Source organism: Scatophagus argus, chromosome 5 (genome assembly GCF_020382885.2).
Source record: "Scatophagus argus isolate fScaArg1 chromosome 5, fScaArg1.pri, whole genome shotgun sequence".
NCBI classification, from domain to species: Eukaryota; Metazoa; Chordata; class Actinopteri; family Scatophagidae; genus Scatophagus; species Scatophagus argus.
The window spans coordinates 26,389,607-26,415,360 of record NC_058497.1 but is presented as its reverse complement, the minus strand read 5'-3'; the positions used below and the strand labels follow the sequence as shown (position 1 = coordinate 26,415,360).

The window sequence follows — 25,754 nt, the reverse complement described above, 5'->3', positions numbered from 1 at the left end:
ACCACCTTCATCACCACCTTCCTCATCATCTTCATCACCACCTTCCTCATCATCTTCATCGATCTCAAACTTTCTGTGTTTCAACTCAGCTTTTTTCCACCAACAGTAAACAGCTGACGGTAACCCTTCACCTGTGCGCGTGTCTCGGGGTGTGTTCACTCACCCTCTCGGCGCGTCCCGGAGCGGCGGAACAGCAGAGCATCAGAACCAGCAGCGGGACGATCCTCCGTCTCGGGCCGCCCGGAGCCTCCATGCGGACGGACACCGAGCTGCAGAGTCCGGGCTGATCACACTGACTCCGGGCTGAACTCGCTGAGCGGATGGGCTCCTCGTGCAGACTCGGTTCAGTTCGGTTCGGTTCGGTTTACGGGAGGTCCGTGCAGCTGATCCTGCGGGCCATAGCAACCTGCTGCGGGATGGAGAGAGAAAGTCCTCTGACTGCGGAGTCAAATCCGAAACACTCAGTACGAGACTTCCGATTTACGTTTTCAAAGTAAAACCCAGCTGTCGTCCAGAGCTGATGAGGTCAGTCCACACTGTGAACTGTTAGAATATTCACGTTTACTGAAATAAAATATCTGAACACTTCCTCCATTAATATTTCTGCCACACCAGCTGAGTAGTTCAGGTACACACCTTTGTACTACTACCACTGCAGTACTACTACCACTGCAATACTACTACCACTGCTGCTGTGACTGATAATGATGATGATATTTGTGGGTCTGCAGCATATCTGGCCCCCCGACTGGTCCATGCTGTTTAAAAACTGTAGATCATCGAAAATGTAAAAGTGTTTCGCATGATGTTGATTTGTTTTGGGACTTGTAAATTTGTTTTGGTAATGTAATTTTGTTTGTTTTCTAAAATGTAAATTTGTCTCAAACGTTGTAAAAGTGTTTCACATTTTGTAATGCTGGTTTGCACTTGCCGGCCGCCGTACTTTTGGGACTGAAGCTGACAACAACGTGATGAAGTCACTCACATTACTGAAAGCTTATAGTTTGAGATTCACTCTGTGTATTTGTACAAATAAGCAAAATAAAGTACACTATTTCAGTATTTAAGCACTTAAATGTAAATTTTAATGTTTAATGTGATGTAAGTTAATTTAAAAAAGAAACTCCACAGGTGAGTCAGTGACCTGGCGGCAACATTTATTGTTGTCACGTTGTTAAAGAAATCTTTCTAATAAATTTTAAATTCTTTCTAAAATTTTATGTTTCCTGAAAACACATTTATATTGAAAAATACAACATTTAACTAAATGAACCCAAAATGAAGAATCAAACTGAATTTAAATGTAATTAATAATCTGTTTAGCACTTTTTTAAAATCTTCCTACGGTTCTTGTTTTGTTTTCTTGTGCATGTTGCCTCCCTTTAGAAACGTAATCTGCTTTAGAGGACTTTAGTATTTCTGTATTACATTATATTTGTTTGGTCCCAGTCAGTTGAATTGTTTATCTCTGAAATCTTTAAATGCACCTATTGGAGGTCCCTTCCTGTGAGCACGTCAGCTCAATGCAGTGTGACAGAAACGAAAACACAAGACTGTAATGTTGGCCACCGCTTTTAATTTGTAGCGCGGAGCCCGGGGACCGGAAGCGCTGGTGTGTGCGCCTGCAGGTGTTTGCTACCGGCTGATTCGTGCAGCCGAGGGTTGCGGCTTCAGTTTAGCGGATAAAGTTGAGAGTTTTCCGTCTGTGTTCCTCCGCAATGAAAAGCGCGTGAAGCTCCAGACTGAGCGCGAGACCTTCAGGTAAGCGAACCTGCGTGTGACTCACCTGACCCGCCCGTTTTTTCTGCTGTGTGACGTTTGAGTGAGCAGCAGTTGATAATTAACTCTTATTAACTCTCGATAATTAACTCTTAATTAGCTGTCAAATGGGCTCTAATTAGTGACTGACGTCAACAGGTTAATTAGCCTTAATGCTGATCCTCCGATGAAGCTGAAGAGGAGGAGAGAAGTAACTGAGTACTTTTACTCAACTACTGCAGTGCCGCTGTACTGCAGTATTTCATCCTGCAGATTCTCTACACTGTAAAACTGCAAGCTGTCAGAAACTTTAAGTCAACATTTGAAGAACAAAACGAACTTTTCTTCGTCTGTGACTGACGCAAACTGTCGTCTTAACTCAGCAAAAGTTGAAGTTCCGGTGAGTAAAATACAAGTAAAATACCTGCGATCACATTTCATCAGCAAAATGTACTTAAAGTATCACAAGTAAAAGTACTCACAGCCGATGAGCAGAATACTTCAGACTGAAGTGATTGTTAGAGCAGATTATTGATACTGACGTTTCAGCTGATTCAAACAGCTTCATGTACTGTTGGCCTGCAAAGGAACTAAAGCTGTTCACTTCAAAGTATTTGCCTCTGAAATGTGGTGAAGTATGAGTACAAAGCATAGTACTGGGCTGTGTCATTAACAGTCATCACACTGTGGCTTTGTCAGCTTTAATCAGTTCACTCAAAAATGTCTTCTTCTGATCTTTTCTGAAAGGAACAAAAAATCTGAAAAAAAACCAAATCTCGTCGTCATCCGCAAAACATTTGTGAAACTTCGCAGTAAAAACACGACTGAGGAGGCTCAGCACTTGTTTTCAAACTTCCAGAAACAATACAGAAAAACAAAATGGCTCCATTCAGCTGGTCTGGGGAAGTTCCCGTCTCCAGGCGCCCCGAGATCCCAGACTGATCGGAGAACATGTTGTTCGCAGCACATGTCCGCGAGGTGCTGCTTAATGCTGAGAGCTTAGCAGCTGAAAAACACGAGTCTTCAGGAGACCAGACAAGCTGCACGGAGCCATTTTGTGTTGATCCTTCTGTCTGTAACGTCTTCAAACAAGTCCTGAGCTTCTTCAGTTGTTTAGCAGGATGCTGCTACGCTGTTGTTACCCTGAAGCTACAGAAAGGTTTTACGGACGAAGAAACTTCAGCCAACTTTCCATCAGCGCGAGGAGCTAACGACAGAGTTTTCATTTTTGGGTGACCTGTTCCTTTAACCCGTCTTAAAGCAGCTAGTTTACTTGAAGTCAAGAAGCTTTTTTGGCTTGAGGGAGAACTGACCAGGAAGTCAGCGTAAAAAGTTAGAGAAAAATCAACAACAGAGAAAGTTTTCCTTCGCTGTGTTTGTCTTCTTCTCCTGAGTGAGGAACGTCTCTCTGACCTCATTCACACGGGGTCACTTCATGCGGAGCAGATCAGATCAGATATCCATCTGCTCTCATAAAACGCTTCTTGAATGCGTTTAAGTGTAAACACATTCAAGAAGCATTCAACAGCATTGATGTCCTGAATACATCGTTTGTCTCGTGTTAACAGCAGCTGAACTTTCACCGAAATCACACGAAAGTGAGATGTTTGTCAGCTCCAGCTGTTCCTATGCAAACGATCAAATACAGTCCGATCACTGATCAGTTCAACCGCTCATTGATCTTTGGTTGTTCATTATTTTCTTCATGTGTTTGTTCAGTTTAGGGACTGTTGTTAGCTAATGCAGCTAATGCTAGCTAAACTGTTATTGTTGTAACTGAAACGCTAAACTGCAGAAGTTCTTCTTCTGGTGATTTTGTCAGTTCACAAACAGCACCTCCTTCTGGACAGGAGGACAGACACAAATCTGATTTACAGAATACGAATACAGATTGTGATCAGGTTTCTGGTCAGCAGTGTTGTGAGTAGAGTGGAGTGTTAGCCTGAATGATCGGATGATCTTGGTGTCTCTGCAGGACAACCAACTCCGTTGGAGTACCAGAGCGTCCTCATTGGCTAAGAACCAACTGGAGGCGGAGTCAGAGTGACAGGGCTGCGTAGTGGGCGGGACTTCCTCTGAGAAGAGGACAAGATGCTGCTGACTTCCTGCTCCGCCCTCTGCAGCTACGCCTGGTAAAGAAAAATGTGTTAATGTAAAGTCACGCTGTAAGGTTTAAAATAATATCTGCTCATTACAAAACTATGTTGTTGGAAAGGTAATTTGTCTCGCAACCTGTCCACATCAAAACAGTTCAAACAATTAAGATACACAAAATATAAAATACACAACATAGACAAAAGTATCCAGACACCCCTCTCTGTGGGGCCGTTCCTCAGGGCCCCTGACTTCCAGTGAAGGGAAATCTTAATGCTTCAGCACACCAAGACATTTTGGACAATGCTATGCTTCCAACTTTGTGGCAACAGTTTGTTGAAGGCCCTTTTCTATTCCAGCATGACTGTGCCCCAGTGCACAAAGCAAAGCTCCATAAAGACATGGTTGGATGAGTTTGGTGTGGAAGAACTTGACTGGCCCACACAGAGCCCTGACCTCAACCCCATCCAACACCTTTGGGATGAACTGGAACGGAGATTGTGAGCCAGGCCTTTTGGTCCAACATCAGTGTGTGACCTCACAAATGCTCTACTGCATGAATGGGCACAAATTCCCACAGAAACACTCCAACATGTTGTGGAAAGCCTTCACAGAAGAGTGGAAGCTGTTAGAGCTGCAAAGGGGGGACCAACTCACTCATTTGCCAAATGAATCGATTCTGTCCTGTCACGAGGCTGCTGCTAGGACACACGAAGCACCAGTCCACACCGATTTTCACTGCCCTTCAATCGACTCTTTCCAATCTGGACACAGAGGTCAGCAGCGCCAGACTGCTGTTCATAGACTGTAGCTGAATTCAACGCAGTCATTATCCACAGAGGCTGAACCTGCTCAGCATTAACTCCTCACTCTGCAGCTGGACTTCCTGACTGACAGACCTCACCCTTTTCAGCAGTACCTCCATGGTCGACAGACTAAGCACTGGTGCACCCCAAGGCTGTGTGTTCGGACCACTGCTTTCATGACTGTGCTGCACATCGCGGCTAAACAGTGCCATTAAGTCTGACGATACGACTCTGATGTAGCTCAAAAGCAACAACAATGAGTACCTTTAACATGTGCAAGTCATGGTCAGGGTTTTTTCATACCTACACCCACATGACCATTCATGAACGATCGTTATTGCTGATTGATCAGTCAGCGCTGCCCTCTGTTGTTCCATGTCATAAACTAATAACTTGTTTCCTCCTCCAGGTGCCTTCTCATGATCCTGGCAGCTCCTCCAGCAGCTCTTGGGGTGAGTTTATCTCTCTCTCATTTCAAACACACCTTTGGTTTCTTCACTGGAGTTTAATTGTGAAGGTGTGATTTTGTAATGAGCTCTTAGAGGTGAGGAAAGTTAAAAAACAGCAACAAAAACATTCCTGTCTCTTTTACTTCAGTGAAATTTCAGCCTCTTTGTCATTAAATTTTTGATTCTCTTGTCTTCGTTCGAGACACCAAGTGTCTCCATCTTTGTTGTGTATATAGTTACCATGGCTACAGGCATCATGTCCATGTCACTCTGCAGTGATGCAACAGACTGTGAATCCATTTCATGCCATTCCTGCTAACCTGATGTTAGCATTAGCATTAGCATTAGCGCAGCTAGCTGTTCTCAGCTGTTCATTCAGAAGCTAAAACACGACTGTGTGGACTCAGCTTGAGAAGAGAAGCTAAAAATGGTAGAACTTAGTGATTCTTTAGTGATCACCCAGAAGAATTTATGTTTGACTGTTAACATTAACAGTTCTGATAGCAACTTGCAAGATGGCCGAGTGAAAATAAGCTTGAGCCTGTGATGTTGCAGGTCAATGAAAAACCGAACACACATGTCTGTTAAAGAATGGCTAGCTAGCCAGTGATGAGTGAAGTGAGATAGTCATTATTGGGGATATGGACACGGGAGAGGACACAGCTTTGAATTGCACCTGTGACAGGAAGGTGGGATTTTTCCTACCTTTAAAGGTTAATTTTAGATTGGATGAGCCGTTTGGACATTTTCTGTATCGAGGCCCAGGATGCAGGACAGGTGGGGAGATGATGGTGAACTGAGTCAGGATGATGCAGAGAAGACCCTGCAGAGGTGTAGAAATGTTTCGGTCTCTCCATCCTGTTGAGGTCGTCAGGTTCAGTCTGTCTGTGAACTGCAGCGATGTCGGCCAATCAGCACGGTGTCCCAGATGGAGGGAGGAGGGGAAGGTGGAGGATGGATAGAGCATTAATGGATGTTAACGGAAGATGATGGGAGCAAAGATGTGGTGGGACGATGGAGCATGGATGACTGATGAAGGTTGAAGGTGGAGGGATGGAAGATGATGTGTAAGTTTAGACGAGAGCAGAGCAGATAGAGCGATGATGGAGGATAAATGGAGGACTGATGGAGGGAGGATGGTGCGAGTGCAGACTTTTAGGACAGAGTCGTGACAGCAGATAGAGCGATAGCCACATTCCTGCTGCTGATAGCCACGCCTGACTGATAACCTGGTTTACACAACGCTGCAAGAATGTGGCTGCTACACAAACACTGCGGCATGCTGGGAAACTCACCGTCTGGGGCCCCCTGAGAAACACACAGTCGGTGTAGCAACAGGGACACTCAGTGTGGGTCAGCGTCAGTGGTCCCCCACCTGATTTACACCCTCAGCACCATCGGACGAACTCAAGTACCTCTTCATCAGCACCACCCATCGTCTTCTGACCGTGTTCGTCTGAGCTGGTTTGATTTTGAAAGCCGAGGCTGACGCGCTGCAGCCGAGTCCAGTTGTCCGGTGACGAGCAGGTCGCACGCTGCCCGGCGTCTCCGCACTTCATTTCAGAGCTTTTCATTTTTATTAACCTTCTCCTGGAAGTCTGCAGCACCGCACGCTGCTCCTGTTGTCGTGGCACCGTCACGTCTGTGAACATGAATGAAGAGAAGCTGTTCAGTTTTATGAGCACATTTAGACGAAACTGCTGTGAGGTTCTTCACACGTTAGCTTTGGAGCTGGCAGACACGAAAAAGTCACAACTGTTTTTGCACTTTCTACTCCTGCAATTGCAATGAAAATACGATACATCAGCAATTTTTTAGAACAGTGAAATGTTCAGTTAAGCTGTAAATAGTCCTGGAGGGACCCCCATTCTATCACACGGCGTTAATGAACACGTGTGTGATGACGCATAGTTTACATGAACAAACGTGCATTCTGTCGGCCGCTGCAGCGCTCGCCGTTTTGTGTTCATCTGAATTTAAAGGTCTGCTGGTTTGATTTATATCTGATGAACAGATGCTGCTTCACATCTGTCCTCATTCAGACTGTTCAAAGAGTGTGTGGGTCAGAAAAATGGAGCGCGATTGTCGCTGACGTTATCTGATAGACACACACACACACAGTCAGCTGTCTGCTTCCTAAGAATCTCAGATGCTTGTCTGTCTCTGCGTGGTGTTTACATTCCACTGTCTGCACTCAGTGAACGCACCATAACAAATAAAACACTGGTGAAAATGCACCCGAAAACACAAAACTCTCTGAAATTCGTGCAAGTAGGAGAAAACACACCTGGAGACGCCAAACCTGCTGGCTCATACTGTCCTGTGCCACATCCTTCGGTTCCTCCTGTGGGATCCCGAGGTCTTCCCCAGCTGCATGGGGTCTGCTGTACAATCCCTCCACCTTAAGACGGAATGGACCTGAGAGTAAAGAGATGGTCCACTGTTCCTCCACTTAAGTCTGAAATGAACAGAACCACAGAGGCTGAAGACCTTCTGTCCTGACTTCAGGAGTCTGATACCCACAACCTGAAGCTACTCCGTCAGCTTCAGGGCCTCCTTCATGGCTCCTGTCCACCAGCAGGTTCACTGTTTACTGCTATGGAAAGCACCAACAAGTCAGAGTTCAGTCGGGATGTTCGTAGTTCATTTGAGGGCTCAGAAACACACAAGTCTTTTCTTATTGGTTTAGAGGGTGTGTGTGGTCGCTCGCTGGCTTACGGCTCATGTACGGTAAGGTGTGCTGGCTGCTGATGCTGATGAAGTGTGGACGCACGTGTTGTTGTGATCATGGGAGTGTAAAGCTGATGATGCTGTGATGTCACACCGATGTCACGGTGATGCTTGTCTTCTGTCTTGGTTTCCAGGGTGACCAGTCGGAGCCTTGCGCTGGTCGGGACTGCTCCACCTGCCAGTGTTTCCCAGCCAAAGGAGCGAGGGTGAGACCGCAGCCAATCAGAGCCCAGCTGCATCATGACATCATCACAGCTGCATACTGTTAACAGACCTGTGACACCTTTACTGTCTGCTTGTAAACCACAGACAGAAACACACACACACACACACACAACACATGTTTCTGTACACAGTGAGGCCCAGATGTTTCTGTACACGGTGAGGCCCAGATGTTTCTGTACACGGTGAGGCCCAGATGTTTCTGTACACGGTGAGGCCCAGATGTTTCTGTACACGGTGAGGCCCAGATGTTTCTGTACACGGTGAGGTCCAGATGTTTCTGTACACGGTGAGGTCAGATGTTTCTGTACACGGTGAGGTCCAGATGTTTCTGTACACGGTGAGGTCAGATGTTTCTGTACACAGTGAGGCCCAGATGTTTCTGTACACGGTGAGGCCCAGATGTTTCTGTACACGGTGAGGTCAGATGTTTCTGTACACAGTGAGGCCCAGATGTTTCTGTACACGGTGAGGCCCAGATGTTTCTGTACACGGTGAGGCCCAGATGTTTCTGTACACGGTGAGGTCAGATGTTTCTGTACACGGTGAGGTCCAGATGTTTCTGTACACAGTGAGGTCCAGATGTTTCTGTACACAGTGAGGCCCAGATGTTTCTGTACACGGTGAGGTCCAGATGTTTCTGTACACGGTGAGGTCAGATGTTTCTGTACACAGTGAGGTCCAGATGTTTCTGTACACAGTGAGGCCCAGATGTTTCTGTACACAGTGAGGCCCAGATGTTTCTGTACACGGTGAGGTCAGATGTTTCTGTACACAGTGAGGCCCAGATGTTTCTGTACACAGTGAGGCCCAGATGTTTCTGTACACAGTGAGGCCCAGATGTTTGAGCTGAGTGAGTAAGTTTATCACCATTTAATTAGGATCCATTCAAGCAGCTAATAAACCATCACAGTCTGCTGTCACCACAAAGTTTATCTGTGCAGACTGTCTGCCAAACATAAACTGACCTCCAGTCTGTGTGTGTGTCGATGTGCGTGATGTGTGTTAGTGTATTTGTATGTGTATTTCAGTGTGTATCTATATGAGTGTGTGTTTGTACAGCTGGGGGCAGCAGACAGGCAGAGAGGATTGTGGGAAGGTGTCTGTCTCACTGATTTCACAGTTCAGTCGCTTCAGAGAAAGACGGACAGAGAGAGGACTAACAGAGATCACAGCTGTCACATCTCATCACACGCACACACCTCATCACACACACACGCACACACACACTTCACTGTACACATCACACACACACACACACACGCACAGTAAATATCAGATGTTTAAACCTCATCCAGATTCAGATGTAGACAGAACTTCAGTTCCACAGGTTCTGGTTCAGACTTTAATATGAAGCATCAAGTTTATTGTCTTTGTAAGTTTGTGAGTCAAACTAAAGTTGATTATTGGCAGTCAATCTTGCACGTAAAGATTTTTCTTTCTTTCCAAAACATATAATGGAGTGTTTGAGCTTCACTCTAATCTCTTGGCTGCTGATTTAAAGGAAAATTGGATCTGATTTAACATCCAACAGTCTGAGCACAGTGTGTGTGTGTGTGTGTGTGTTTTGTGATGTCATACTGCCTCCTGTGCTCAATAAAAACATTACACCTCAGAGCTTTTCTGTATTCGTGTACAGAATTCTGCTTTCTGTTGAACAAATGAACAAAATCTAGTTGAAGAGCTGACGTGAGGAGGTGGCTGGTCAGCAGGTCCCAACAGGTTCTTTTAATTTATAAAAAGTTTTGTTAGGTTGTATTAGTTCGTAACAAGTTCCGATTGTACTAGTTTATAACAAGTTCTGTTCCTTCAGGTTCTATTAAATTCTGTGAAGTTTTTTCACTTTCCATTATGTTTTACAGTATCAGATTCTGTCATGTTCTGTCATGTTGGGTGGGTTCTGTCAGGCTCTAGCAGGTTCTACAGTATCAGATTCATTCCAAGTTCCATCAGGTTCTGTTATGTTTTGTGAGGTTCCACCGGGTTCTATTTAGTTCTGTTAGTTTCCATCAGATTCTGTCAGGTTCTGCAGTATCAGGTTTTGACAGGCTCTATCACATTCTACAAGGTTATCCAGTATTGAACTCCATCAGGTCTCACTACATTCACTAGATCAGGATATATCAGGTTCTGTCAGGTTCTATCAGGCTCCAATCAGGTTCTACCAGATTCCATTAAGTTGTGTAGTTTCTATGAGATTCCATTAGGTTCTACAATATCACCTTCTGTCAGGTTTTCACAAGTCCCATCAGGTTCTAATTAGGTTATGTGTTCTGCAGGGTTTTCCAGGTCGTCTTGGGCGGCAAGGCCCTCAGGGGCCCCCAGGCTTTCCAGGGCTCCAGGGGCCTCCAGGAGAGAAGGGCCAAAGAGGAGACGAGGGGCCAACAGGACCATCAGGACCAAAAGGAGACATGGTGATTAAACATGGTTCACTGTGGTTCTGTTTGTTCTACTGTTTTACTCTGACCTGGAGGCCAACACTCACTGTTGTGTGCTGATCAGTCGCAGCCCCTGTACTCCTCGTGTTGTGTCTAACCGTGTGACTCAAAACCACGACTTCAGTTTAAACTGTCTGTTGTTTCAGGGAAGTGCTGGCATTCCTGGTTTTGGAGGTCTAAAAGGAGTTCCGGTAAGAAGTCTCACCTCCTGAATCTCTGACTGGTCCAGATCTATTGAGGTCAAATGTCAGCCTGTAAGCATGTGTTTGTGTGCTCAGGGTCACCCGGGTCCTGCAGGGGGACCAGGTCTTCCAGGTCTGGATGGATGTAACGGAACCAGAGGACAGAGAGGAATCCCTGGACTCCCTGGAGAAAATGGACCTGATGGCGATCAGGTCAGAGGCACTGATGGATCAATAACATACACTGAATGGAAATGTCTAATCAGTTTGTGATAGAGTTTCCTTTTCATTCACCAGACTCCACAGAAATTTCTGTTGATTTTAGAACAAAAACTTAGACATGTTAAACACCAGCAAAATGTAACAATACACACAGTATTTAACAATACTGCGTGTGGAGTAGCACAAAGTACTGTACTGTAGTACTGTAGTATAATGTACACAGGCTACTGCAGTATATGTGTTGTGTAGTAATATGTAATCACCATAGTAACAGTATTTTATTGTGCAGGGTTTTCCAGGCTTGAAGGGATTTCCAGGAGATCCAGCGAACTACTTCATACAGTACCCCGGAATACCCGTGAGTACAGCTGTACTATGAGTGTACTTTGCTGTAAATACACCAGTACTTGATTTGAAGTCAGTAGAACTGGCACATGTGTGTCCTCACTGAAAAACAGTAGACAGATGTCTAGGTCCAGGTGAAACAGTCACCTGTGTGACAGCAGCAGGTAAACATTTTGGTAACTTGTGAGTCATGAGATTTCTGTACCACATTAACAACAGCTAGCAGTCAGCCTCGTTAGCTATTGTCGCACATGCTCAGTGAACGCTCTCAGTTTCTGCTGGGTACATTTTTAGGGCTGTTTGCAAAGAGTTCCGGATGGTTCCAGATAGACAGTTAGAAACTAACGCGTGTACAATGGACACGTTGTGTCTGTCACACCTGGACGGCGTTGGATCGAGCAGCAGAGTCAGCTGCAGCTGATGTTAATGTTAAAAAGATATTGTTGGGCCGAAGTCAGGGAAAGTGCATTAAAACTGTTGACAAAGTGGGTACTGACTGACTGGATATTGATGCTCCTGATGCTGTCAGTGTGCGACAGGAAGAACCGCTGACCGTAGTGTTTGTGTCTGACAGGGAGACGTCGGGCTGAGGGGACTTCCTGGTCTGCAGGTGAGAACAAACACACAACAAACAAGACAAGAACAGCATGACACACATGAACCAGTAAGACAGGGGGAGATTTTAGATTATTGAGGTACTTTTACCTCCATTTTCCAATACATTTCCCATTACCTCCATTTTTTTGATTGACATTACATGCATTTTGATGATAATGCTTCAGTATATTTACTTCAGTAGGATTTTGAATGCATGACTTAAATGATCTTCGTCGTCCATCATGGTCCATCGCGGCAAACACACGGCTGATGGGTGTTTGAGATTGTGGGCTCTGCTATTGAGATCTGAGAGGTTGGCAGTGATTTACATTTTAGGTCTCTGTCTGCAGGGTTCACAGGGTCTGCCTGGACTGAAGGGTGATCCAGGTTCTCCGGGACTGGATGGGACCAACGTGAGTCACAGCTGATGATCACTCACAACATTAGTGCAGTTTACTGGGGCTACTTGACATACTGAAAGTGACAGAATCAAAAGCACAAATGTTTCCTCTTACCTGTAACGTGTTTATCTGTTTGGATACTACTCGGAGTTTGGAGATATCAGCTGTAGGGATTTGTGTCTGCGTCTCTCCAGCATGATGGAACTAGATGGAACTTCACTTGTCCAATAAAATACATTTGAAATGCTTTTGTGTTAATATCAGTCTGTCTCTGCAGGGTCTCCCTGGTCTGCCTGGCCTGAGGGGTCCACCTGTAAGTATTATATATACATAGAGAAAGTGTGTGTGATTTTATTGTTTGTGTAGACCTTCATCGCAAACTGGTCCATTTTCGGGTGATGTCTTTATTTCCAGTTATTAAAATTGTTATTGTATTTGTCTTTCAGGGAGAAAAAGGTCGATCTCTGCCCGGACAGAAAGGAGATGAGGTACACAGTAAGAAACGGTTTGCATCTGGCCACGCCCCCTCAGCGACATCACTGCAGGTGTTTCCTTTCCGGCAGCATCAGGAAAACACCTGCACTGATGGTGCTGAGGGGGCGTGGCCAGACAAACGCAGTCAGGGCACTTCAAAGTAGAAATTACCTTTTTCAATGGGAACAGCTGTCCAGTGCTGTAGCAGTATTGCAGTACATTGTCCTGTTGTGTAGTACTGTGCAGTAGTAGTATTGCAGTGCTGTATGTGGTCCTCAGGGGGATCAGGGTCGCCAGGGGCCTCCAGGGCCATTTGAGTATGTCGACCCTCCAGAAGACCTGTACATCAAAGGAGAACAGGTGGGTTCTACTGTAGTTCTGCTGTAAATCTCCTGAAGCACTTGATGTAATGTTTGTGTTTTTGCTCTACTGTACTTTTTCTAATGCTGGGTTCTGTTGGTTCTAACGTAAGGTTCTGTTGGTTCTTTAGGGTCCTCGAGGTATCAAAGGTGTCTGTGGGCTTCAAGGACTGCCAGTAAGTTGAGATAACACATCAAGCCACCAGAACATCTGGCTGAAGGAACACAAAGTTCAAAGTTCTCAAAGGTTCTCCTGTAGTCTGGCCTTGATAAACTTATGTTCTGCATTTAAACACAACTCGTTGGTTCGTCATCCAATGAGAAGAGAATATTATTGATGGCTGATTATTGTGAACATGAATCTGTGTTCGTGATTTAGGGTTTGGACGCTCTCCAGGGGATCGAAGGAGAGAAGGGGATCGTGGGATTTCCAGGACCCAGGGTGAGTAAGCCTACGTCTTCACAGTACTGATCAGTATTGACTAAAATCTTCCCATAAGCATGAAACAGATTAATCAGCCCGGTTGCAGGATGAATGTTCATCCTCGGAGAAGAGAGTGAAATGCTGATAGCGAAAGTGATTAAAGTGTTGACATGAACTCTTCTGATTACCAGTGAAACATCAGTCTCTGTGTAAACATGTGCGATGTGTTTATGTGTTTCAGGGATTAACTGGTAACACTGGGCTGCCTGCAGAGAAAGGGTTCAAGGTGAGTCAAAGTAAAGGAATGAGCAGTAGAGGAGGACGTTAAGATGTAAACACTGACATGATCAGAGAGAAATTCATTTCCATGAAAACAGAACAAATAAACTTAATGCTCTAATGTCCTCTGTGTGTGTGTGTGTGTGTGTGTATTTTCAGGGGATTCGAGGAAGTCCAGGTCTCCCAGGTCTGATTGGACAAGAAGGTCCAAAGGTCAGTCTTTTGGTCTGTGTAGTGCAGTGAAAACATTGGCTCTGCTGTGTGACACCATCAGCACTGTGCTGTCACATACAGCCAAACACAGGAAGCAGGGAGGGCAGGTGTAGCATGGAGTCTATCACCTGTAACACCTGAGCTGTCTGAGCACAATGTTTTCAGCCTGAATGTTTTATTCTCTATCGGGAAACTGATGTGCGTTTAGAGGACAGCAGCTAATGAGAGACGAGCTCATGTACATGCAGTCTATCGGGACACGTTGACAGAAACATTGACAGAGTCAGCCACCAGGGGGCGATGGAGGTGTTTTGGCTTCACTTTGGGGAACTTTCATGTCTTCCATCTTCATATGCTTTGATATTTTGTGCATACCATCCACTGCAGTTGACTAAATAGTTGCTGATATTTCTTATAGAAATTCTAAAATTACAAAGCCAATCAGGGACGTCTGTTTAACAGTAAAATGCTTTTTGTATCAAATAAATTGATTAGGAATCCATACTAACAAATCAAATTTGTCTGTTCTCATAGTTTAACGTGGTTATGCTTTGGTGTTCAAAGCAAATAACAAGATAATAAGTTTCATAGAAAGGAAAATGCATGTTTCTGTCATGATCCTGTCTGTTCCCAGGGCATGATGGGAGATAGAGGGCTTAAAGGCCTCCCTCAGGAAGCAGAGATCACACACAAAGGTACGGATCAATACACACTCATACACATGATGTTGTGACTCTGATATTAGATAAGACACACCTTAACACAGCTTCATGATGCCCAGCAGGGAAATTAATGTCAGAAATGAGTACAGAGAGAAAATAAAGAAATAAATCATCAGATGCATATAAAACTGTAATAATAAAAGAGTAAAAGCAACAAACAGTCCAATAGTGATGCTTTATGTGCATTCAGCTCCCTGTCCGGTTCCTTCAGGTTGACTTAATCAAAGACAAAACATGTTGAGTTTGTAGTAACAGCAGGATCCTCGACTTCACTTCCCACACACACATCAGACAATCAGAGTCACTGATACTGCTATTAGAGTATCTTTGGAGCCGTAACTATTATTAAGAATTATTTCATGACAAAGGAAAAAATACTGACCTCAGTGGTCAGGACTACTGTCATCGTGATGTCAGCTAACTGCCTCCTGTCTTTCAGGCGAGGTTGGAGATCCTGGAGCCTCTGGGCTCAGTGGCCAACCAGGAGACAGGGGGCTGCTGGGAATGCAGGGCCTCCCAGGAGCCCCTGGCAGATCAATACCTGGTCAGTTCCTGCAGCCTGTGAGCAAGACAGCATCATGTGTTGTGATATTTAGTGTGAACAGACAATGTTGAGACTAAAATTTCAGTTAAAGCTGAATTTAATGATTACTGTGATATAAAAACTTGGGAGACCACTGAGGGACATGAAGAACAGAACTTTTGAGTTTCAAATTTTCACATTCCAAGATTTAAGATGGTATGACGACAAGTAAAGGTCTCTGCTGTCCCTCCTCAGGACCACCAGGTGCTGTCGGACCGAGGGGAATTCCAGGATTCCAAGGGGACAAAGGAGATCCAGGTCAGGCTTTTATAGGTGCACCAGCACCTGGAGAACCTGGAAAACCAGGGCAACCTGGAGCCAAAGGACTTAAAGGAGAACCGGGGAATCCAGGTACCAAATAACACTATTCTGCGTGTTGGTGTTACACCTGTGAATTCAGGCATGGTGATGTCTTCACCTAAAGTTATTTAAATTAGTTATTTTCGTTTTTTAAAAATTTCAGAATCAGTACAGCTCATTCCTGAATTTCTTTTCAGGTAGTTACTGTCTTCCTGGGGCACCAGGAGAGTCTGGACATCCAGGTGTACAGGGACCCCCAGGTACCCAAGGCTTCCCAGGGTTCAAAGGTCAGTTTCTGGACATTTAGATTGACATTTTCATTTTTTTATAGAGCAATAAAGAATTGAAAAGGGTGGTCACATCAAAGCTCACAGCCCATCACTGTAATGTCACATCAGACCCAGACAGGAATTGGTTCTTACGTGCTACCTCATTGCTGAACGCACAGCTTGTTCGGTGTCATCTCCAAATATCAGATTAAAAGGAAAAAATCAGAGGCTCCAAGAGATAGGCCTGAGGTTTTTAAATATATCTGTGCATTGCAGGGAGTCCAGGTGATTGTTCTTGTGGCCCTCCAATTGCACTGAGGGGAGACCCTGGCCCTCAGGGTAACCTGGGATCTCCAGGGTCTCCAGGAGATCCAGGAGTCCCAGGGCCAAGAGGAGAAAGAGGTTCGTCTGGAGACCCAGGAGAGCAGGGACAGCAGGTGGGTCACCAGACAGTACTGTAGGAGGCCGTGTCACCAACACAAAGGTAGGAGTTTTGTTGGATTGATTGATTGACTGAATGATTGACTTGTTTGCAGGGTCCGGTTGGATTTCCAGGTGCTACAGGGTTCAAAGGTCAGAAAGGAGATTTCATTGTGGTGGATATTAAAGGTGAGTTTAACCATTACGCACCAACCAATCACTTCTCTTTGTATATAAAAGATTTATGCTAGAACGGTTAATTGTATTGATTTAATTTTAAGTGAATCAGTTTGTCAATGGTTCTGACCGGACTGATTGGTCTTCAGGTGAAAAAGGAACCAGGGGCCAGGAGGGCCCCCCAGGCAGAGAAGGATTCTCAGGGAGAAGAGGACTCGATGGGGTCTTGGGTCCCCCTGGAAACCCCGGCCCCCAGGTTAGTCAGACACGTCAGGTGAACTCACAGCAGGTGTAAAGCTGTTGCCATGTCACAGTAGAACCGGACAGTGTAGTAAAGGTATAGGTAAGGTGAAATAAGAGTTTCAAAAGACTCCAAAACTTACTGTTGACTGATGTCATTGTGGTTGTGACTCCTTGCCCATACATTTATCAATCACTTTTCTCTTCTTTTTCAGGGTGAAAGTGTCCCCAGCTGTACTGGAGAAAGAGGCCCCCCAGGACTGCCAGGGCCAAAGGGATTGTCAGGACCTTCAGGTTCCACAGGTCCAGGTGTAGTCGGAGCAGTAGGACTGCGTGGGGCCACTGGTGAACCGGGACCTCCAGGATTCCCTGGCCTTCCAGGACTGAAAGGGGGTAGAGGTAGAGAGCGAAATCAATTTTAAAAACCTTTCTGATTGCTCCTTAAAATGTTCAGTCTTCCAACTTCTGCTGGACCCCTCCCTTTCTGTTTGACCCCTCCTCTTCCAATCTGATCTCCTCCTCTTCCTGTTTTACCTTCCCAACCTTTTGGGTCTGACTCCTGCTCTTCCTACTTGACCCCTCCCTTTCCTGCAGGGGAGACACTGTCACCTGTACTCAGACACTTTGGTGTCCCTGGACAGAAGGGAGACTCTGGAAATAAAGGTAAACACCATCTGTAACATGTCTGTCTGTTCATCTGTATGTCTGACTACCTGCCTAGCTGTCCAACTTCCTGTCCACCTGTCGGTTTACCTGTCTGTCTCTCCAGGTCAGACAGGACTCCCTGGTCCTCCAGGTATCCCAGGAATCAGAGGACCTGATGGAATTAAAGGACACAAAGGACTTTCTGGAGTTCCTGGACAACGTGGACAACAAGGTAATGGAGCACACCTGTCGCGCCTAAACCACACCTGCCATCCACATTATATCAAACATTATGACCTTTTAATACACAGAGTGTATTAGAGTACCAGAGTACCAATCCAGTTCAGATTAAATCCAAATACTCAAGAGTCCGCTTTAAGCAGCAGGTCTTCCCCATACCACAGTGAAGTCTAGAATCGTAGTCCAGGTTGGCTTGCCATCTTGTGTGTGTGTGTGTGTGTGTGTGTGTGTGTGTGTGTGTGTGTGCATGTGCGTGTGTGTGCATGCGCATGACAGATGACTCTGTTTCTTCAGTCTTTCAATAGAATCAGCAAAATAAACCTGACCAAAACCACTGCGGTTTACTTCATAATGTTCCCCACAGGTTTCCATCTAAGCAGGTGCTATTTTATGGGTACTAAAACTGCTTTTTCAATCAAATTATTCCACTGGCTAAGTTCACCGCTTTCTTCTTCACTCTCTGCTCGCTCACTCACTACCCTATTATCTTTACACATACCCTCTCCTCCTCCTGCAGGACCTCCAGGTGTTGTTGGAGATACTGGAGAGGAAGGACCTGAGGGCTTCAGCTATGAAGGAGATCCAGGTACCCCTTTTACTCATCTGCATGTCTTACCTGGTGTTTTCACACAGTTCAAAAGTCTAGGCGACACCAAAATGTTCCATTTGACCTCTCATTTATTATTATGTGTATAAGCACGCTTTCCACTGTATCTTGTTTTGTCCGGAAGATTTTAAGAGAAATTAATATACTGTGATGTATACCATCAAGTATCTATCTATCATTGTCCATGCTTCAAAGCATAGGGTTAGGGTTATAAATTCACAGCCCTACACAAGTCATATTACTTTTACGTATTACGTTTCTGTTTTTCGAACACATGGCAACCATTGTTTTACAGGTTCTTGTGACATGAAGGAAGGACAGGCCTTACAGAAAGTTTTGTCATTGGTGTAAAGTTGTTTCCCTGCACTGCAGCTGCTCAGTAAATGTCAAGGACTGGTTCTTTTTGAAGTATATATGTGAGAACACCCACAGGTGGATGGAATCCTATCGAGTCATTGTCAGGAGTGCGTAAGGTCTAACTGTGTGTATGCTAGGCTCTCCAGGGCTCCCAGGTTCTTCTGGACTGAGAGGCCCAGCAGGAGACTCTGCTGTTGGGCACCGAGGACCCATCGGCTTCCCAGGGCCACTGGGTCCTCAGGGGCCGAAAGGAGTCCCTGGTCCCCCCGGAGACGATGGACTACAAGGTGAATGACTGCACCTGAGAAGAAGATGATGAACCTGAATATACTGAATAAAAGATTCAGATAAAAGATAAAAAATGTTTTAGTGCATATTGAAAATATGTTTTTTGCTATATGATACAGTGGCAGAAACCAGAAAATAACTGGATTTTCATTTGTTTTTTCTGAGGTTCGCACAAATGTTAAAATGTGACACAAAATCAACTTTCTTCTCAAACTTGATCTAAATTTTGTTCAGATGGGTTTAAATGTGATTGATTTGAAATCTTACATATTCTTAATTGTTTCCTGTTTGTCCAGGAGTGCAGGGTCTGGCGGGGCGCCCTGGAGCAAAAGGCCAAAGAGGACAGGACGGGGCCCCAGGTTTAACTGGTCCCGCGGGCCCCACACCTGTCTTCTGTATGGCAGGAAAACTTGGTTTGGCTGGCATTTCTGGCCCTCAGGGACCCATCGGACCCCCAGGTAACCTCTGGCTGTTAATGATGCACATTCTCCTTTACTTCACACTAGCACACAAAATGGTGTGATGTAATTTGCTCAATTCCGTTCAGGTTGTACGGGGGAGAAAGGTGAGACCGGAGAAGTGGGTCCTCCAGGTTTTGGCCTTCCAGGCCCTGTTGGTAAACCAGGCTCTCCAGGTTTGCCAGGGTACCCAGGGCCCCAGGGCCCCTCTGGCCCCAGTGGAGACCCAGGAGTGCCAGGGGCCCAGGGTCAGAAAGGTGAGCTCCTCCCACCAGCATGTCTGTATTTAAATGTTTCCTGATGACACGGGTTCACTGATACACTATACTGGTGTGTTTCAGGTCTGATGGGGCCCCAGGGCCTGGCCGGACAGCCAGGGGTGCCTGGACAGCCTGGGGCCCATGGAGCCTCTGGGTTGAGGGGGCCGAGGGGGTTCAGCGGACAAGATGGAGCTCCAGGATGTGAAGGCCCGCAAGGAGAGAAGGGTAAACACTGAGAGATACAACAGTACCTCAAGTCTACAGCACCGTGTTAATCTACTAGCATAAATACACTGAATGAAGTAAGGCTGTGATTTAAAGTGAGATCCTGTTAAAAACCTCTTCCATGTGTGTTGCCTGCAGGCTTCAAAGGGTTTCCAGGTCCTCCAGGCGAGGTCAAGTATATCCCCATCAAAGGAGAGAGAGGAAAAAAAGGACACCACGGCCACAATGGCTTTCCTGGACCACGAGGTCAGTGTCAGGGTGTGATGTCACAAAGGGAGTTTCCTTTGTTTCATAGGTTCACAATGTCTTTAGATCAGTGCTGTATTCAGGTACTCTGTGAAAGTTGGAAAAACCTTTCTTGCCTCCACATTGAACAGCTGAATGCTGGCCTCAAAGGTTTGGTCTAATTATCACAGATGATTTTCAATACTCTGAGCTGGTAAACATTCAGGAATCCTAAGTCTGAAAGCACCAGTCTGAATTCCCAGTAGAATTTCAAATGTCCACAGTAAATCAACATGAATCTGCAAACTTGTATGTATGTTGTATCATGATGGGGCCAGAAATAAGAAATGACCTGAAAGTAGAGTGGAGTCAGGAGGAGTCAGGTTCACTCAAGTTGAATCAGGACAAGTTCTGTTGAGTCAAGATGAACCCAGTCGAGATGAGTTTGTCAGTATCTAGGGTTAAATTGATTTCCCATGATTTCCCATGATGCTGTGGGTTCTGTGACATAGTAGCATCAGTCTTTGTCATCCAGTGAACATTTTTACATTAAACACCTGCTGTCTCCACAGGAAGTAAAGGTGTGCAAGGAGCTACTGGTAAGCCAGGCTATCCAGGCATCAACGGACCCCCTGGCGTTATAGGACTCAAAGGCCCCCCCGGGCCCTTGGGCAAACCAGGACCTCCAGGACCACCTGGAGATCCAGGACCTCCAGGATTCATTGGATTACCTGGAGAGTCAGGAGATCCAGTAAGATACAAGTTAACTTTATAATCAGAGGTGATGCATGTGGATATCTCCGAGTGTGAGGACAGAAACTTTACCTAAGCTGCTCGTCACACTGGGATACCAGTGATATGTGGGTCAAACCATAACACGTGGGTCAGGCAGATTCGGGTCATACCCATGATACTGACAAGAAAACATCATGAGTGTGGGTCGGTGGGTCAAGTAAGAAAGTAAGCTATTAATAATTCACAGAGTAACTTAGAAAAACATTGTGAAACAGTGTTTACAGAGAGAATACGGGAAGATCTGATACGCCACAGATGTCTGGAAATGGATGTGGCATATCCTGTGGAAGACCCAACCTCCAGCTCGCACTGGGATGGTTTGCAGCCGGGTGCGAAGCGGCTAGGATGAAGATCAGCACCTCTAAGACTGAGGCCATGGTTTTCAGCAGGAAAACGGTGTACGGTCCACTCCAGGTTGGAGGAGAGTTGCTGCCCCAAGTGGAGGAGTTCAAGTATCTTGGAGTGTTTTTCACAAGTGAGGGAAAAATGGAGCGTGAGATTGACAGGCTGATCGGAGTCCACTGTGATGTGGATGCTTTACTGATCTGATGTGGTGAAGAGAGAGCTGAACTGAAAGGCGAAGCTTTCCAATTACCTGTCAACCAACATCCCAGCCCTCACCTCTGGTCACGAGCTGTGGGTAGTGAGCGAAAGAACAAGATTGTGGATGCAAGTGGCTGAAATGAGTTTCCTCCTCAGCCTTAGAGATAGGATGAGGATCTCTGACATCCCGGAGGGTGAAACTCAGAGTGAAATTGCTGGAGCTGGTTGAAGTGGTTCGGGCATCTGGTCAGGACGCCTCCCTGGGGAGGTGTTTTGGTCATGTCCATGCAAGAGGAGACCCATGACACAATGGAGAGATTACATCTCTCACCTGGACTGGAATGCCATGGAATCCCTCTGGACAAGCTGGAATGGATGAGGAGAGAAACAAAAATAAATATATTTAATGATTTAATGCTACCTTGCTATCCAGATTGTGTGTGTGTTTTAAAATTATGGTTAAAAAAATGGTTATAAAACTCAACAATATGTCAACACCAATCGGATACAGAGCAGATGAACTCCCATAGTATTTAACAAGTCTTCATGTGTGAAGACCCAAAAGGAAGTCATTTTCTTTAAATTAACTTTGTTCAAAATCAGGTTTGTTTGAGCTGTTGAAGAATCATGGAATCTACAGAACCACAAACAGATGATTAATCAGTAGGACCAAAGGTCTTTGTCTTTTAATTGTTTTAGGAAACAAATGTAAATGTTAAATGTTCAGAAATATTGATCTGCTCTTGTCTTGTTTGCAGGGTGACCCAGGATGTCCAGGGCAACAAGGAGTACCTGGTCACGAAGGATGTGCTGGACCCAAAGGTATGAACTAACCCCTAATGCAGCCCTACACCATGACTCAGCAGACTTATTTCACAAATGAATTCAAAGAGATGTCAAGGATTTTATCTATGATTTCTCACGCTTGTGTTTTTCTGTCAGGTGATAAAGGAGACTCTGTTGGTTGTTATGGTCCACCTGGAGACAAGGGGCCTCCTGGAGACAGCGGACTCCAAGGTGATGATCTGGTTCTGGTTCTGCAGCAGAGCCTTAAAAGAAGAGGAAACAAAGTGAAACAGAAAATAAAGATGATCACTAGCATTGAACATGGATATACAGCCAGTAAAACATGACGCTGACTTCAAACAGAAAAGTTATTAAAAAAATTTTAAAGCTGATTGTTGATTGGACCATCAGGTGACGTTCTGGATGAATCAGTTATTTTTCTCTGTCAGGACCTATTGGACCTAAAGGGGATCCTGGTACACCCGGTTTCATCGGGGCTCCAGGACAGAAAGGATGCAAAGGAGATCCAGGCCACCAGGGCATCTCAGGTGAACCAGGTACAGAAGCTCATTAAGATAAAGTTACCCCTTCATTCACCGGCATAGACCCTGTCCTACAGTCAAATTAACTGCTAAAACGCAGTGTATTGTTTTGCCATTCCCACAGTACTTTTTTCTGACAGCAAAAGATAGCCTATTACAAGCTGTAAGATACAAGCTAAAAGTGGAGATTAGCAATAAATCAGAGCAAAACACAAATAATGCATTTCAGAAAGAAAGCATTGATAAGTACGCAAATATACGCAATTAGTTTTGGCTCCTTAAATTGTGATAATGCATATAATTTTGTCTTAATGGATTTATAACTTATGAGGTGGAATTGGGTACCTTGTTAACTTTGCTGAGAGAGCTCTAGAATCAGTCATTAACACACTGAAATTATGAAATAATCTTAGATTATTCTGCACATATCCAACTTAGTCTGATTGACCTTTGACATCTTGAACCTCGTGAACACCCAATTTGATCCAGAAGGTGCAGCTGACTGCTGGTTTGGGAGGTTTTATTAGCTTCAACTCTAGCCTTGTCTGTGTGGTTTATTTCAGGTGTGGTTGGTCCCTCTGGTCCCAGTGGTCGTCCAGGTCTTCCTGGTTTTCCTGGTAAAGCGGGGGCTGATGGTCCTCCAGGACCGCAGGGCTGCCAGGGACTTCAAGGTCAGAACTCGAACCCAGAATAGCTTTCATGTCAGTCATGTTAGATTATTAGTTTAGCAAGTAGTAGGACAGATTGTGACTATATTTCACATCTGGACACATGCTGAACTGGCGACACTAACCTTGTGTGTCAACCTCGAAACTGTGCTGATTGTATAGACCTAATATGCTGTTGGGTTGACCGTGTGTGTGTGTGAAGCCTCCATTCAAAGTTTTCGAATCCACGTCCATATTTGAAGCTTTGTAGTCCACCACAAGCTCAGCGGTTTTGCTGAGTCTTATGAGTCTGTACAGACATCTCGACTGGTGCACAGTAGCAAACAACCACAAGGCGTTTTTTTCTCATTTTTGTTTCAAATGCTGGTTGCACTTGGAATTAAAGACTTCTTAAAATATCTGCGGTTGTCAGAAGCAGCCTGTAGCACCTCCCAGAGACTCAAACTGAGGAAAATAAAGGATGAGAGCTGATTGTCACAATGGTCCAGCCTTTATCTCTTGTCCTGTTCGTATTCCAATTATTTGGCTTTTAATGCAGACCTATTCTAAGCAGATGACTCTGCGGGCTGCAGCTCAGGTGACCTGATGTCACTTTCAGTTAGGGTTCAGTTAAGCCTCAGTTGATGATCCAGAATTGAACCAAGTCTTTCAACAGCTGACCGTCAAATACATCAGGCTCTGTCGTAGCCTTGTCTGCGTCCATCACGTGAACCTCTGCTCACACGTCATAACGGTCTCTCAAGAGTATCCCACATCACTCTCCTTCACCTGAAGTGATAATGAGAACACCTGTAATACAGTTAAGTTTACTTTAGATTTTATTTTTAGTTATCCATAGCTTTGTGTTGTTTGTTGCAAGATGTGTGAGTTTGTGAAAATAAGTTTACATTTTACTTCTTATGAATGATTTTGTGACATCAGGTCCTCCTGGACCATTGGGACTTCATGGACTAGATGGACTCAAAGGAGTGAAAGGGGACATGGGCACCAGAGGTATCTCTCTCTTTCTGAAGCTACACTAACATGTAGACCTGCTTCGACCTCCATCCTGCAGAACCAGGTTCCTCCAGATGTTACAGAATTAAATAAAATGTGGAATTGATTAAAATGTAGAGGACTCTGTCCAAATGTTTTTTGGGACGAGGGAGTGAATCTTATTTGTGTCCCTGGGACTGTCAGCAGCATCACAATGATAACATTTGTCTCTCTGGTCAGGTTTGGGTTTGTCAGGCCCTCAAGGTTGTCAGGGTCCTCCAGGAGAAAAGGGTCCTCCAGGTCATCCAGGATTCCCTGGCCCATCTCAAGCTGGCTCACCAGGACCCAAAGGCCCTCCAGGACCTAAAGGTCTGTAGCAGTGTGATTCACATCAGGGTCAGGATGTGACAGATTTGTAATGATGTAAATATCACAGTTTACTCTCTGATCCATCTTAAGATCAGACCTTCATAGTGACTGTCAGTCAGCTGGGTGTCCTTGTGTGTTGTTGTAGGCCCAACAGGTGGTTTTGGACCTCCAGGTAATCCTGGACCAGACTGTAAAGGTCCAAACCATGGCCCTCAAGGAGATCCTGGTTGTCCTGGACCAGACGGGGACCCAGGTACGACTTTAAGTTTCAGGTTTAATAAACTAACAGATAAATCACAGTGGAAGACTTCTGACTTTTGTTTGGTGTTTTAGGGTGCCCTGGTGACATGGGAGATCCAGGTCAGAACCCTCCAATGCCTGGAGATGATGGAGACAATGGAAACACAGGGTGCAGAGGGGCACAGGGCCCAAAGGGACCTCCAGGGCTCAAAGGACTACCAGGCACCCCTGGAAATCCAGGAGTGAAAGGTCAGACTGTCTCCATGTTTGTCTCTCTATATATTACAGATATCTTCATATGAAGGTACCCGATGTGTTACTCCTGGTCTTCACTCACTCAGAATTTGTATCACTACCTGACAGAACTGAACTGTCAGTGTAATGTAGCTACACCTGAGCACAACATTAACTCATTCTAATTTCAGTCTAAATGGGTTTTCCTTTAATTTGAAGGAAAACCTTTGAGGCCTCAGTGGTCACTTTCCCAAGAACGTTATCTGGTAAAGCTTAAATGGTACAGTGTGTAGGTCACATTTCACATTTTATTTACAGAGCCCAACATTCCCCTTTGAGCAAGCACTTGGCCACAGTGGGAGAGTGAGAGAGAGCAGGAGGGAGAGAGAGAGAATCTTATCATTAAAAAAGGTTATAAAGTCATTGCTGCTAAGGGTCACAGGGATACAAGGCTCGATAGCACTATGGCTCTCTGTCAGCCTGGCTACAGGGCTGAACAGAAACCTGGGATTATGCTTTATGCTATCAATTAATTTTTTTTTAAGACTAATTTTGCTTTATGTGTTTCTTTTTTAGTGGGGCAACAGAGTCTA

At 45.1% G+C, this 25,754-nt stretch overlaps 2 protein-coding genes across 3 annotated transcripts in view; one reads left to right on the top strand and one right to left on the bottom strand.

Moving 5' to 3' along the window:
• col4a3 (collagen, type IV, alpha 3) overlaps positions 1 to 587 on the bottom strand; it is a 29,594-nt gene extending 29,007 nt beyond the window's left edge. The window contains exon 1 of the mRNA XM_046390059.1: positions 164 to 587. Coding sequence (XP_046246015.1) covers positions 164 to 253 — 90 coding nt within the window. The 5' untranslated portion in view covers positions 254 to 587. The remainder of the gene's footprint in view (positions 1 to 163) is intronic.
• Positions 588 to 1,604: 1,017 nt separating this feature from the next.
• The window catches only part of col4a4 (collagen, type IV, alpha 4), a 32,476-nt gene continuing 8,326 nt past the window's right edge, over positions 1,605 to 25,754 (top strand). Inside the window, exons 1-43 of one of the 2 annotated variants that reach the window (XM_046390036.1) lie at positions 1,636 to 1,761; positions 2,001 to 2,158; positions 3,734 to 3,890; positions 5,068 to 5,110; positions 7,972 to 8,043; positions 10,339 to 10,473; positions 10,644 to 10,688; positions 10,776 to 10,892; positions 11,191 to 11,259; positions 11,821 to 11,856; positions 12,194 to 12,256; positions 12,522 to 12,557; positions 12,691 to 12,732; positions 12,998 to 13,078; positions 13,209 to 13,253; positions 13,457 to 13,519; positions 13,743 to 13,787; positions 13,940 to 13,993; positions 14,628 to 14,688; positions 15,155 to 15,259; positions 15,494 to 15,649; positions 15,796 to 15,885; positions 16,144 to 16,304; positions 16,404 to 16,476; positions 16,614 to 16,720; positions 16,920 to 17,103; positions 17,299 to 17,367; positions 17,474 to 17,581; positions 18,107 to 18,175; positions 18,691 to 18,840; positions 19,138 to 19,299; positions 19,389 to 19,556; positions 19,641 to 19,784; positions 19,923 to 20,030; positions 20,582 to 20,760; positions 22,106 to 22,169; positions 22,290 to 22,364; positions 22,583 to 22,690; positions 23,239 to 23,346; positions 24,265 to 24,336; positions 24,559 to 24,687; positions 24,833 to 24,940; positions 25,021 to 25,176. In XM_046390036.1, coding sequence (XP_046245992.1) covers positions 3,850 to 3,890; positions 5,068 to 5,110; positions 7,972 to 8,043; positions 10,339 to 10,473; positions 10,644 to 10,688; positions 10,776 to 10,892; positions 11,191 to 11,259; positions 11,821 to 11,856; positions 12,194 to 12,256; positions 12,522 to 12,557; positions 12,691 to 12,732; positions 12,998 to 13,078; positions 13,209 to 13,253; positions 13,457 to 13,519; positions 13,743 to 13,787; positions 13,940 to 13,993; positions 14,628 to 14,688; positions 15,155 to 15,259; positions 15,494 to 15,649; positions 15,796 to 15,885; positions 16,144 to 16,304; positions 16,404 to 16,476; positions 16,614 to 16,720; positions 16,920 to 17,103; positions 17,299 to 17,367; positions 17,474 to 17,581; positions 18,107 to 18,175; positions 18,691 to 18,840; positions 19,138 to 19,299; positions 19,389 to 19,556; positions 19,641 to 19,784; positions 19,923 to 20,030; positions 20,582 to 20,760; positions 22,106 to 22,169; positions 22,290 to 22,364; positions 22,583 to 22,690; positions 23,239 to 23,346; positions 24,265 to 24,336; positions 24,559 to 24,687; positions 24,833 to 24,940; positions 25,021 to 25,176 — 3,901 coding nt within the window. In that variant the 5' untranslated portion in view covers positions 1,636 to 1,761; positions 2,001 to 2,158; positions 3,734 to 3,849. Of the gene's footprint in view, positions 1,762 to 2,000; positions 2,159 to 3,733; positions 3,891 to 5,067; positions 5,111 to 7,971; positions 8,044 to 10,338; positions 10,474 to 10,643; positions 10,689 to 10,775; positions 10,893 to 11,190; positions 11,260 to 11,820; positions 11,857 to 12,193; positions 12,257 to 12,521; positions 12,558 to 12,690; positions 12,733 to 12,997; positions 13,079 to 13,208; positions 13,254 to 13,456; positions 13,520 to 13,742; positions 13,788 to 13,939; positions 13,994 to 14,627; positions 14,689 to 15,154; positions 15,260 to 15,493; positions 15,650 to 15,795; positions 15,886 to 16,143; positions 16,305 to 16,403; positions 16,477 to 16,613; positions 16,721 to 16,919; positions 17,104 to 17,298; positions 17,368 to 17,473; positions 17,582 to 18,106; positions 18,176 to 18,690; positions 18,841 to 19,137; positions 19,300 to 19,388; positions 19,557 to 19,640; positions 19,785 to 19,922; positions 20,031 to 20,581; positions 20,761 to 22,105; positions 22,170 to 22,289; positions 22,365 to 22,582; positions 22,691 to 23,238; positions 23,347 to 24,264; positions 24,337 to 24,558; positions 24,688 to 24,832; positions 24,941 to 25,020; positions 25,177 to 25,754 lie in introns of both variants that reach the window. The other variant, XM_046390035.1, reaches the window with a different exon arrangement.